A 14,551-nucleotide genomic window follows, 5' to 3' on the forward strand; every position below is an offset into this window, starting at 1 on the left:
CACTTCTTTTTTCAGGCTTGTTGCTAACACAGCTGGAATGAAAAACATTTTAAAAGACTGCGCATAGTTCGGGCGGGGAGTGATGAGTTTCTCGGGACGACAACTTTATTTCTGTGTAACTCGACTTGTCTGCTTATTTCAAATGTTGCTGTTTACGACATCCTCGTTCAAATGACGCTCTCCTGTGACAGCCGATGTGATTTTTAAGCTGTCCTAAATACAATTGAAGCAAATGTGTGTGCAAACTTTGGCGTGGAATGTAATCAAATTAATGGATTAAGTCAGGTAATTCAAATCTCTTGATTCAGTACCAGCTGTAGGGATTCGGTCTGGAATGAAGTTGAGAGCCAAAACAATAAATGGGAACATTTATTCAGCCAACCCATTTTTGGGGCAAGGAGCGCGGGAGAAACCAGGAACTCAGCTGTCACTGCGACATGGGTCCTGTGGGGTGGGGTGGGGGGTGAGGTCACTGGCTCTATCTTCAGAGACAGACTGAATGCGCTATTGAAAAAAAAAATGTAAGCTGATCAAAGAGCATCAGCTCTGATTTGTGAAGAGCAAGTCTAACTTATCCAGGTGTTTTATGTTAAGAGTTTACTAACATGATGGACAAGGAAACCATAGATGCTTTCTGTCTCGAATTCCAGGAGGCGCTTTGTTAGGTTCAGCACAAGCGGATATTAATTAGTAAAAAAGAGAGTGCATGGCACTGAAGATAACTTGAACATGTTGATTTGATAATTCATTGAGAAGGTAGAAGGCGGAGAGCAGGGAGAATGTAGTATTCTTGACAGAATGTTTGGGGGAGAGAAAGGACTTGGGGAGGTGGATTAGAGTTGGGAGACCTTTATATCCCTTTGCAGACTCTCTGCTTCTTCTTGAAAACTTATTTCCCTACCTATCTTGGTGTCATCGGCAAGTTAGCTACTATGCATTCAACCCCATCATCCAAATCATTGGTGTAGATTGTAAAAAGTTGAGGCCGCAGCACTGCTCCATGTGACACTCTGCTAGTTACAGCTTGCCAACCTGAAAATGACTAATTTATTCCTAGTCTCTGCTTTCTGTTAGCTCATCAGTCTTTTATCCGTGTCAATATGTTACCGACAACATGTGCTCTTACTTTATCTAGTAAACTTTGTGAGAAGTCTTACAACACCAGGTTAAAGTCCAACGGGTTTGTTTCAAACACTAGCTTTCGGAACACTGCTCCTTCCTCAGGTGAATAGACTTTACCTGAGGAAGGAGCAGTGCTCCGAAAGCTAGTGTTTGAAACAAACCCGTTGGACTTTAACCTGGTGTAAGACTTCTTACTGTGCTCACCCCAGTCCAATGCCGGCATCTCCACATCATGGCTAGTAAACTTTGATATGGCATCTTATCAAAAGCTTTTTGGAAATCCAAGACTCCACATTGCTTGTTATTGCCTGAAAAGATTCAAATCAAATTAAATAGTTAAACACAATTTCCCTTTCATAAAGCCACGTTGACTCTGTCTGATCATCTTATCATTTTCTAAATATCCTCCTTAATGGATTTGAGTAATTCCCTGAAAACAGATAGTAGATAGGCCAGTTAGCTGGGTCAGTGACAGGTCAGAAGGGTCAGGGGATTGCTGAGGCAGGTATCCTGGATCCAATAGACTTCATCTTCCTTTAGTTGCCGGGTTTTCTGAGGTGCAGGAAATCTGGCCAGCCTGAGTTTAAAGTAGAAGCCACCTATCAAAACGAGGCTGACAGCCCCTGTGAAAACCTGAAGTGGATGGCTTGATAGTGGATTGGGGTTGGGATTCAGATTTTTGATGCAATAACTTCCCAACTCCACTGCTTTTGAGGGGGTTAAAGCTTCCCCTTGTTCTTTCCCAAGGATCTGTACCAGGATATCTGTTTTTCATTACTTTGTCAATGACGTGTGTACAGGAATAGAGAGTTATATGTCCAATTTTGCAGATGACAGGTTAGTTAGGGGGAGCAATACATTGTGTAGATGGGAGCTGGAGATTTCAAAGGGGCACAGGCAGATTAATTAACTGGGCAAAAATATGGCAGATGATGTTCAATATGGGGATGCATGAATTAATCCACTTTTGATCCAAGAAGAACAAATTGGAAAATGGCAAAAGACTAGAAACTGTGGTGCTCCGCACAGTGGAGCAGTGGTTAGCACTGCTGCCTCAGGGTGCCGAGGTCCCAGGTTCCATCCTGGCTCTGGGTCACCGTCTGTGTGGAGTTTGCACACTCTCCCCGTGTTTGCTTGGGTTTTGCCCCCAAAGGTGTGCAGGGTAGATGGATTGGCCACGCTAAATTGATCCTTAATTGGAAAAAAATGAATTGGGTACTCTAAATTTTTTTAAAAAGACTAGAAACTGTGGAGCAGCGAAGGGATTTGAGTTTACAGGTACACAAATCCCAAAGAAGTAGCACACAGGTACGAAAATTAATTGGGAATGTTAACAGAATGTTCACTTTTATCTATAGAGGACTGGATAAAAGGGAGAGTGATGCTCCAATTGTACAGAGTTTGAATCAGTCCCTATCTGGAGTATTGCGATGAGTGTTGATTACTCAGAAGCATATGTTAACCTAGGAGGGATAGAGCACAGAGTCACCTGAATAGCACAGGGCTTAAAGGATAAATGAATTGAACAGGCTCCCTAAACTTAGCTTGTGGTCCTTCAAATTTAGAAAATTGAATGATCTAACTGAGGAGCTTTAAATGATAAAAGGCTTTCATATAGTAAACAGGAAGAACATATTTCCCCTGTTGGGGGAATCCAGAACATGGGGACATCCTATTAAAATTGGAGATAGACCATTCAGGAATTAAATTAAGATGAACCTTTTCAGCAAAGGACAGTGGAAATGTGGAATTCTCTCCTGCAAATGGCTGTGGATTCAGGGTCAATTGAAAACTAATAAATGGCTTTGATTAGGTAAGGATATCAAGGGGTATAGAAAAGACAGTAAATGGAGTTGAGGTACATATCAGTTATAATCTAATTGAAGGATGTGACAGGTTCAAGGCTCTATATTGTCTATTGCTATTTCTATATTTCAAATGACAATATTGTATGTAGGTACTCGGTGAGTCCAACGTGAGAAATAAATGATATAAATTGGATTCTTATGCTTCCTTTATTCTTTTCTGACAACCCTAGGTCTGACTTACAAAATTATATTTTTCCAATTATTTTTAGTAAAAAGATGAATGTCTGTTGAATATTAACTGGCATATTGTTGTTTTCAGTATAACCGAATATATCAACACATCAAGAAGTTTGCCAAAAATGGTGACAATTACTGCAAAGAACTCATATCCGTCCTTCAGCAGAGGTACAAAGAACAACTTCAGTTTGCTGATTACCTTTACAAAAATCACAAAGTAATTCTATTATAAAGGTTGCCCTGTATTGTTTTCTTTTAAAGGTGGAAAAGGAGTTTATTGTGTGGCAATGCTGATCCATATTACTGCAATATGAAGTATGATTGTGTGTATGTGAAACCTATTATCCTTCAGTGGGATAAATAAAAGCATTAAAACACAATAAGTCACTTTGAGGACCACCTAGATTACTTAGATATTCAAGCGGGTGAGGAAAAAATAATTAGATAGTTAATAATTGTTGAATAAAAGAATTACCAGTATCCACTTGAGTAGTTTTAAACATGGTAGCTGCATCATTATTACAGGCTCATTTTAATTATATTGTTCAATACATCATAGTATATCCACAAAGCAGTGTGATTTAATGCATATTTAATTGCAATTCATATTTATTCTGGCTCCCAGAACTATTGAATAAGGCATTGGTTCAAATTAATAACTTTATGTGTGCTTACACCAAACAAATTCAAACTATAACGGCACTGCTAAAAAGCAAGTCTTCAAAACGTGAACACAAATAATTTAAAATTTGTTTTAAAAAACAGGTTAAAAAGCCGCAGCCATCTATTTTTTATGATGTGGGGTTAAAGACAAGAAAGTTAACCATAATTAAAGTGTACTCAATTTCTTCCTATCCACGAAGCAACCATTCTGTTAGTGAGATGCACTTCCTGTCATTGGTTGGTTTTACTTTGGCTGAAATGCTTGGCCATTATTGGGGAATTTTGGTACTAATGATAGATGTTTCTCTCATTATTAGAATGTTCTTTCGCAGAAATATTTCCCCATCGGAGAAAATATTTTGTTTGTTTACATATTCTTTGCATGGAAACAATTTTCAAATTACTATCATGTTCTTTCAATCACCAAGATTTCAGAAAACATATTCCCTTTGTTCAAGAGTTCTTTCCACTGAAGCCGTTTGGTCCATTGCTAAATTGCTCGTGCCTTGTATTCTTTGTATTGTTAAAATATTCTGTCTTCATTAAAACATTCTTTGAGGCATAACGTATTATACAGTTACAAAGTCAGGAACACACAAATTGCCAGACTGGCACTGGCCTCCATTCACCATCCCTGAGCTGGTGGCTATACCAAGAAGGAAAATGTAGGGGCCAGCAGCAATCCTGATGAGCGGCAGGTTAGCACAGTGGTTAGCACTGTTGCTTCACAGCGCCAGGAACCCGGGTTCAATTCCTGGCTTAGGTCATTGTCTGTGCGGAGTCTGCACGTTCTCCCCGTGTCTGTGTGGGTTTCCTCTGGGTGCTCCGATTTCCTCCCACATGTCCTGAAGTAATAATAATAATCGCTTTGTGTCACAATCGGCTTCAGTGAAGTTACTGAAAGACATGCTTGTAAGGTGAATTGGACATTCTGTATTCTCCCTCATTGTACTCAAACAGGCGCAGTAGTGTGGCGACGAGGAGATTTTCACAGTAACTTCATTGCCGTTTTAATATAACCCATTTTTGTGACGATAATAAAGGTAAAGATAAAGAACCTGATATCAACGTAATAACTTGAATACTTTTGTAACGGACAATCCGCAAAGAGCAAAAATGAATGGATAAGATTATTTAATGCCAGTAGCAGATTTCTTATGATAATGCTGACATGTATCAGAACATGTAACCCAGCATTGAGGTCTCAGACAATCGATCACAGGCCTTTTGAAGATACTAATGGATTTTAAACTTGGTGCTACAAGTATTAACAATTCGGACAGAGCTGAAAGTCACGGCTGCCGCGAGTAGGATTTCCAACTTCTCAGATGTAGCAATGAGGGTAACTATTGGAAGAGATGAGGGAAAGTTGAGCAAAATTATTTGGCATCCTGGGGAATGGACAATCCCACACAATAGTAAGAGTACAGGAGTGGGAGTAGGAAGTTGAAGTAGTGAGTGCCATTTGTTCAACAATGCAATGCAGGATAAAATGTAACAAGATGATCAGGATAGGCAAAATAAGATGCACTATCTACCATACTTGTTCTGCTGGTGCAAGCAGTTGCATGTACTGTCAGTCAGGTCATTGTTAAAAAAACAAGTTCTCACACATACAAATGTTAGTCTGTCAACATTGAAAATGATTGCATAATCATCAACTCGGCCATCCCATGCTCACTAAGCATTATTGGGTTTTCCCAATATGTACAGTTGGAGGAAATTTCACTCCTATAGAACTAGATGTCGGACAAGCTCTCTTACAACTTAGAGTCAGTAGAGAGGGTCGAGAGAGAAGGTGGCGGGGTAGAGCTGGGTGATTTCAGCATATTTGTGGAACCTGAGTTTGCGTTTCGGAATGATGGCATTGAGAGGCAGTACATATTGAAAAATAGGAGGCGGCCTGGGTAGATTCTTGGGTGGGGTGGCGGGGGGTGGGAGCTGGTGGGTGGGGCAAGAGTTTGGTGGGGTGGGGGGAGAGTTAGAGTGCTGGAGTGTTAAGAGATTTTATGGCTTCTGGTAGACAGATAAGAATGGAGTCAGGCAAATAGCCTCACCAAGCTAGAATAAAAGCAGCCACAGAGGGTTCTATGCCTCGGTTGAGACCAATCAATCTTTTCAGCAGATCCATTAGCCTCTCAGGGAATGTACAATGCGCCATTGACCTGTCAGAATCTAACATTTTCTCAGGCCAGCAGGTCCAGTAAGGTTCACTGTTGGGTCCCCCAGATGCTTGAACGTACAGGTCTAAATCACTCAGGCTTCTGATTTGAAGATGCAATCTGGCATTGATCTCGCTCCAGACAGTGGTTGCTGAATACAGCAACTATCCCAATTCTCTGTGGCCCAGTGTGAAGCCAGCAGCCGACTAAAGCAGGTTTTTGACCGTTCTGGCAGTACATGGACATTCCTGCTTGGATACTGGTGTTTGAGCAAGTATTGGTAGCAAAGAGAAGCACAGTGGTATTGTTTGAAGATTACATGTAGCTTCTGCATTATATGCAGTAATAAATTGCGATTTTAGATTTTGCTCCCTCTTTGTTAATGGGAGTATTAGGGATTAGCATGTGATAAACCTTGGCACACTTGGAAAATTACAATCACATTTAATTTGAATTAGGGAAATGGTGCAGATCATAAATACAGAGGTTTGGGTGTGTCTATAAATTTGCTTATACTTCATTTCTTTTTCTCGCATATCAGAGCATTTCTGACATTTCTTAGATCAGCGACAGGATGGCTTTCTAAGCTGTCCTCATTCTTTTGCTGATCATTATCTCTATCCAGATTCTCCTCCCTTTCCCATGATACTTCCTCCGCTTCCTGTGGCTGGGGACTCTCCAGTGTATATTTATACAGGATGCAATAACTGATGAGAATTCCGAAGACTTGTGGTGGAGCACATTTCTTGGGAAGAATTTTTTTTTTGCTCTAATGTAATTTAAGGAGAAAATTTAAATTCATTTGGTGCTCCTATCAGATACAACAGGTTGGCAAATTGGATAGTTCGCTGCAGGTGAAAAAATTTAGTTGCACAGGCTGTTGTATCAAAGAAAGGCAATTGTGTGCCATTGCAGCTTTAAAAAGCATGCCACAAAAAGCAGGCACCAGCCTTTTAAAATAAAAAGGTGGCTGTGTGGCATACAGTTTTAACAACTTTATCCATAATCACATAATTGTGTTTTTTTTTTAAAGAGCTGATCTGGAAAAGAGGTATGCTAAAGGACTCCTCAGACTGGCGAGCAAAATTACCAAAGCATCCACCAGCATCGTAAAAAAGTAAGTAACGTATCTGAAATGTAAGAATTTGCACTTAAATAATAAGGATACAAAAATTTGAATGTAGAGATTATTGATATGTCCTGGATGATTCAAATCTGATTTATATAGGTGAAAGACTGTCCAATGTTTAGATGTTAAAATTATAATTTAGAAACTGTAACATTTTTAAAAAAAGTTGCTGATACAAAGCCTGCAAATCTTGTCAACTATTTGTTTTCATAAACAAGGAGCCATAGAAAATTAATGGTAGAGAAGGAGACCATTTGGCCTATCATGTCTATGACAGACGTAAAATTGCTATCTGTCTAATCCCATCTTCCAACTTTAGAGTCATAGAGTCACAGCGCAGAAAGGGCCCTTCGACCCATCGATTCTGCACCGACAATAACTGCCCATAATTGCACACTAATCCCACTTACCAGCACTTGTCCAATATCCTTTTTTTTAAAAATAATTTTTATTGAAATTTTTGAAAAATGCATAACAACAGAACAATAATAACAAACACCCCCCGGCACCCGTAACAACGCATATAACGAACCCCCCCCCCCCTCCAAACCCAATAAACAACAAAATAAATTAACAATGAATTAAATTAACATAAACAATGCCCCCCCGAAACCCCCCCCCCCCCCCCCCCCCCCCACGGGTTGCTGCTGCTGCTGACCTAGTTCCCTATCGTTGAGCCAGAAAGTCGAGGAAAGGCTGCCACCGCCTAAAGAACCCTTGTACCGACCCCCTCAGGGCGAATTTGACCTTCTCCAGCTTAATGAATCCCGCCATGTCATTGATTCAGGTCTCCACGCTTGGGGGTCTCGCATCTTTCCATTGTAACAAGATCCTCCGCCGGGCTACTAGGGACGCAAAGGCCAAAACACCGGCCTCTTTCGCCTCCTGCACTCCCGGCTCCACCCCAACCCCAAATATCGTGAGTCCCCAGCCTGGCTTGACCCTGGACCCTACCACCCTCGACACCGTTGTCCAATATCTTTGAACATGGTGGTGTTTCAAGTGCTCATCAAGTGTTTTTTAAAGGTTGTGAGGTTTCCAGCCTCCACTACCTTCCCAGGCAGTGCATTCCAGATTCTCACCATCCTCTGAGTGAATTTTCATTTTCTCAAATCACCTCGCAATTTCCTGCCCCTCACCCTAAAACTGTGCCCCCTGTACCATCCCCCCGCCCCCCAATGGCCCATTCCCCTGTGGGTTATGGCACTGCAAATGAATATTTAGGCATTTGTTAAACGTCTTGAAGACTTTTGCCTCTACCAACCTCTTACACAGTGACTACCAGACCCATCCATCAAAGGTCTCCATCAAAGACTCCCCTTTAAACTCTTTGGTGAAATATTTTCTTCTCATCTGCCCTCTAATCCTGCTGCCAATTACTTTAAATCTTTGCCTATCATTTCTGTGCCAGCTCTTTGCGAGAAAAAATCCTAACTAATCCCATTGCCTCTCTGACTCCCCATAGTCTCTGATTATATTCAGTCCAGCCCAAATCATTTTTACACACCAGGAACAAAATTAGACCTGAGTGTACACTATTTGCAACTGTCCACCAATCTGAGGAATATTGTTTATTGTAACTGTTTGCCAAACAGCAACTTTCTGTCCACAATATCTCATAACATATTCCTATTTTTTTAATGTGCACTCATGAAAGCCTTATGAAAATCTATATCCACTGCATCTACAGAATCCATTTATTGGTTTAGTGAGTCACTTCTTTGAAACAATATTGGCTCAGAATGTGCTGGAGCCGGGCGTGCCTTAGTCAGACTTGTTCAAACCGAAATGTGCACAAACTTGTATTTGCTAGCAGTGCATGCTGATAGGGATAACAGGCATCCAGGAGCTCTTACTCACCACAAGTTATGAGACAATTTTCAGGCGAATAATGACAAGCGTTATTCACATGGCATCATTTACTCAGCAACTTCTGTGCCATTGAAATGGATTCGCCATTTGGGAGACTAGGGGCTGGATTCTTTGTTTCAGCAACAAAGTGTTGAAGCCAACAGAGCATGTGTGGTCTTTTACAACCAAAATTTCTGCATGAAACCGTCACCGATTCCGAACCAGTGTAGGACTAGCAGCGGCACCGGGTGAAACTCCCGGTGTGCCGAAAATGGCCGGAGAATGGCCAGCTCCCTGGCCGCGCATGCGCACGGTTGACGACCTGCAGCGGTACAACATGGCGCTGGCTGTGCGCGGACCCGACCCGCCCTCCGCGACTGCAGAGCTCACCCCCTGGCTACCCTTCGCCAGTCCTCCCAGTCCTCGTGGATGCCCCCCTCAGCCAGCAGCACAGATCCCGGCTATGTGTGGTGGTGCTGGACGCAGTCCGCAGGTGCCACACCGGGTTCCCGCACTGAAACCTCACTTGTCCCGCGCCTTCGGGAACTCGCCGCATTGGGGGCGGAACATCGCAGGTGCGATGATGCCATTTCCAAGGGGGCGCAGCATGGCTGACTCCCACCGGCCCTGATTGGGCGTCGGAGATGGTTCTCCGCCCAATCACCGATTATGATATCGGCGTCGGGCAACGGAAAATCCAGCCCAATGTTCTCCCGCCAGAGCTGAATCGCTTGTGGTTTGCCATGGCATTAGGAGTGGTGTCCAGAGTGATTCATTCTCCCCAGCAATGCTGATATTTGCAAGAGATTCTGTTCCGAATAACACTATCTAGTCATTTTGAGCAAGCGGCCTGACAGCAAGGTCTGGGGACAGGCCCCCCCACAATGCAAATTCTGCCCCCTGTAACCCTCCCCCCCCCCCCCCCCCCCAGCTGACATGTAAGGGCTTCCTCTCCACCACGGGAATTGCTGGGTCACCCTCTCATCACATCATGCACTCATGTGGGTGACCCGTCCCACCAACTCCCCATTAGAGATCTTCAACCAGACCTCCCCTCATCAAAGACCCCATCAGTGACCTCATCAGAAACTCCACTCCAAATCCCCCGAAACAAGACCCCTCCCCATATCAAAGACCTGTCCCCCCACATCCAGGAACCCCCTCCATAACCCTCTCCTCCCCCCCAATCAGTCACCCCTGTCTGGAAGCTAAAGAGCATTCCAGGCAGAAACAGTGAAAAACCACAGCTTTTTCACTCACTTTCCCCCTACACCTGCTTCAGAGGCAGAGGTGTAGAAAGCAGCAGGTATTAGAAAATCAAAACACATCATACGCCTCAATTACCCTCAGATCCTTTGATCTACAAGGTTTCTATTCACTTACAAAGATAAATAGGTTTTAGTAGGCTGCAATTGACAGGGTAATCGCTTCCAGACGGCCAGATTGTTTATTTTCATTTCCCTTCATGCTTGAATTAATCTCAAGTACTCTGCTGTCAATCTAACCATAATATTTATTGGCAGAGGTGTAGAAAGCAGCAGCTATTAGAAAGTCAAAACACATCACACACCCGCAATTACCCTTAGATCCTTTGACCTGCAAGGTTTCTATTTACTTACAAAGATAAATAGGTTTCAGTAGACTGTAATTGACAGAGTAATCACTTCCAGACAGCTATATGTCTGGATTGTTCATTTTCATTTCCCTTCAAGCTTGAATTCATCTCAAGTACTCTGCTGTGAATCTAACCACAATGTTTACCAACATTGGAATTAAGTGCTTTCACTTCCTCTTTTTCTGAGTAGAACGTAACTGATTTTGTTGTGATGAGGAGCTGTCAATCATAGCTAGATGTTTATAAACATTGTGGTTAGGTTCATTGTTATGGGGGATTCACCTGATTTGAGGGGGGGGGGGTTCTCTGTTATGGGGGTTACTGATGTGGGGACTCTCTGTCATGGGAGTCTCTGTTATGGGGTGTCTCTGAATGGGGGGGCATCTCTGATAGAGGGGGACACTGAAATTGGGAGTTTTATGGGGGTCTCCGATGAGGGGTCTTGTGCGGATTTCTAATGAAGGGTTCTCTGGTGGGAGGTCTCTGATAGAGGTGTGTGATGGGGTTCTGGTGGGGGGGACTGATTTGGAGAGTCTGGTGGGGGCCTGATGGGGTGCTGGGGTTGGAGTGGGCAGGATTTGCGTTATGGAGGGACTTTTGGGGACGCTTACCTTAGATAATTATCCCCATGCCCCACCGCGACCTCTACCGCGTCAGGGCTACGTTGGAAAGTATTTGCACCAATCCATGCCCGCGTGAATCCCGGCCAGGAGGGCCTGGGAATCACAGAGGCATAGGGAATCTGATGTTCAGCCTGTCAATAGATTGTAAGTGGGTTCAAATGACCCATTTACATCTTCCTGCTGGCACGGGACATGAACCTCCGATACCGCCACCAGCGGAGGACCAGAGCATCGCATGTGCCAATTTTTTTCCCGATACGAGATTCTCTGCCGCGTCAGGAACTCCGCTACCTGCAGCGGGCAGCGGAGAATTCTCCCATTAACTTTGTCAAACATGTTTTGCCTTTATTAAATCCATGCTAGCTTTCTTCAATAAACATTTCTAAGTGCTCACAAATTTTAATTTGAGAATTTCAAAGTCTCTGACCCAGGACACAAACCCAGGTTAGAGTGCTGGGAACACTAAATTATAAGCACTAAATTAGCAGGGAGTCTCATTTAATTAACTCTTCTGCATGACAGTTTTCTATTTCAATGTCAAAATTAGCATTATTATAATCCTCAGGCAAAGATACGAATAATATTTTTAGAAAAACACCAGGCTGGAGTCTCAGCTTCAGCAGCTACCAGCTGAAACAAAGAATTTGCGGGTGATTTACAACGCCAAAATCAGCGCTGAACCCTCGCCGATTCTGAGACCAGTGAGGGACTAGCAACGGCACTGGGTGAAACTCCCGGCTCCCGTGCCAAAAACAGCCGGAGAATGGCCGGGTCCCTGCCGCGCATGTGCACGGCGACGACTTGCAGTGGTCGTGCCGTACAACATGGTGCCGGCTGTGTGCGGACCCGGCCCAACAAAAGCAACCCCACAGGCCATCCCCTGGCTGCCGATACAGCCCGGAGGATTGCCGGGTCCGTGACTGCACCGTGCACGTGGCGCTGGCTGTTCGTGTTCTGGCCTGCAGAATAGTGTCCCTGCTTTGGCTGGCTCACGAACCCCAGACCACATCCTAACAGTGCCCCCAGCACCTGATAAAGTTCCCCCTGCCCGTAGATCGGCCCTCCTCCGACTGGCAGTGCTGGACTGAGTCCGCAGCCGCCACGCTGAGTTTCTGATGGGTGAGACCATGAGAGACCCATACCATTGGGAACTCGGCTGATCGGGGGCGGAGCATTGGGGGGTGGGCCTCAAGCAACATCCTGAGGCTGCCGATACGTTGCACGCTTTGGAGAGGGTGGAGCATCGCGATAGCGGCACTGCCCCTGATTTGGTCGGGAACTTTGATTCTCTGGCCGATCGCTAAACGCGATTTTGTCATTGTCGACCTGAGAATCCCACCCCAGGTGTTGAAGAAGCAACAGCAACAGAGAGAGGACAGCCAACTCAGGAAAGATAGGAAACAACACCTCCTCCATGATCATCCTCAACACCGGTGCCCCACAAGGCTGTGCCCTCAACCCCCTACCATACTCCTTATACACCTATGACTGTGTGGCCAAATTCCCCTCCAACTCGATTTTCAAATTTGCTGATGACACCACCGGACTGGGTCGGATTTCAAACAATGACGAGACAGAGTACAGGAATGAGATAGAGAATCTGGTGCGACGACAATAATCTCGCCCTCAATGTCAACAAAACGAAGGAGATTGTCATCGACTTCAGGAAGTGTAGTGGAGAACATGCCCCTGTCGACATCAATGGGAACGAAGTAGAAAAGGTCAAGAGCTTCAAGTTTTTAGGTGTACAGATCACCAACAGCCTGTGCTGGTCCCCCCATGCCGACACTATAGTTAAGAAAGCCCACCAACTGCTCTACTTTCTCAGAAGACTAAGGAAATTTAGCATGTCAGCTACAACCCTCACCAACTTCTACAGATGCACCATAGAAAGCATTCTTTCTGGTTATATCACAGCTTGGTATCGATCCTGCTCTGCCCAAAACCACACGAAACTACAAAAGGTCCTGAATGTAGCCCAGTCCATCGCGCAAACCAGCCTCCCATCCATTGACTCTATCTATAATTCCCGCTGCCTCGGAAAGGCAGCCAGCATAATTAAGGATCCCACCCACCCCGGACATACTCTCTTCCACCTTCTTCCGTCAGGAAAAAGATACCAAAGTTTGAGGTCACTTATGAAATGAAATGAAAATGAAAATCGCTTATTGTCACAAGTAGGCTTCAATGAAGTTACTGTGAAAAGCCCCTAGTCGCCACATTCCGGCGCCTGTTCGGGGAGGCTGGTACGGGAATCGAACCGTGCTGCTGGCCTGCTTGGTCTGCTTTCAAAGCCAGCAATTTAACCCTGTGAGCTAAACCAGCCCCAGCCACTTACCAACCGACTCAAGAACAGCTTCTTCCCTATTGCCACCAGAATTTTGAATGGACCTACCTCGTATTAAGTTGATCTTTTCTCTACACCCTAGCTATGACTGTAACATTATATTCTGCAGTCTCTCCTTCCTTCCCTATGTACAGTATGCGTTGTCCGTATGGCATGCAAGAAACAATACATTTCAATGTATACTAATGCATGTGACAATAATAAATCAAATCAAATCAAACAGCTCGGCTAGAGATAAAGTGCTGAGGTCAAGGGCCAGTTTTCACAAAAGATCGTTTTTACCCTGGTCACTTAGATGGTACGATGTGGTAGTCACTGGCTAGATTTGACCAGTAGATTTATGATTGTTTCTAAAACAGATGGGTCTCAGTAGAGTTTAGGATTACAGGAGAAATAGATGCTTTTCAGTTTCCAGTCTTTGAGGGACTAAGTGCTTACTGCTAATGTATCAAAGTACAAGATTGTTCTTTGTAGTGTTTCATTGTCTTTCTTCTACCTTTTATTGTTGTTTAATGAGAGGTTTGACTTCTCACGGTTTCCGCAAACGTTTCTCACTAATATCCCCCAAAAATACACCACACAAAACCAGGTTGAAAAGTATGGCACATAACATCAGCATTATCAGAGACCCCTCCCACCCAGGCATTGCCTTCTTTCAGACTCTTCCATCAGGCAGAAGGTACAGAAGGTTGAAGACCGCACATCCAGACATAGGAACAGCTTCTTCCACACAGCAAAAAGACTGTTCAACTATTCCTGCTCAGACCGATCTATCCCTGTAAGAACACTATTCACGACGCCCTATGCTGCTCTTGCTCATGTATTTGCTTTATTTGGCCCTTTGTTCCGCACTGTAACCAATCACTGTTTGTCGATGTACCATTTGTCAATGTTCTCTGATTATTCCTTTGTCTACTGTGTACATACTCTGTACATTCCCTCGGCCGCAGAAAATACTTTTCACTGTACTTCGGTACATGTGACAATAAATCAA

General features: G+C 44.0%; 1 protein-coding gene across 7 annotated transcripts in view; it reads left to right on the top strand.

Moving 5' to 3' along the window:
* Positions 1 to 14,551, top strand: part of nostrin (nitric oxide synthase trafficking) — a 91,891-nt gene that overhangs the window by 486 nt on the left and 76,854 nt on the right. For 6 of the 7 annotated variants that reach the window (XM_038789751.1, XM_038789754.1, XM_038789749.1 and 3 more), the window contains exons 2-3: positions 3,250 to 3,335; positions 7,026 to 7,109. In XM_038789751.1, coding sequence (XP_038645679.1) covers positions 3,250 to 3,335; positions 7,026 to 7,109 — 170 coding nt within the window. Of the gene's footprint in view, positions 1 to 218; positions 286 to 3,249; positions 3,336 to 7,025; positions 7,110 to 14,551 lie in introns of those variants that run through there. The other variant, XM_038789755.1, reaches the window with a different exon arrangement.

The sequence above is a fragment of the Scyliorhinus canicula genome, chromosome 2 (assembly GCF_902713615.1).
Source record: "Scyliorhinus canicula chromosome 2, sScyCan1.1, whole genome shotgun sequence".
Taxonomy (NCBI): Eukaryota; Metazoa; Chordata; class Chondrichthyes; order Carcharhiniformes; family Scyliorhinidae; genus Scyliorhinus; species Scyliorhinus canicula.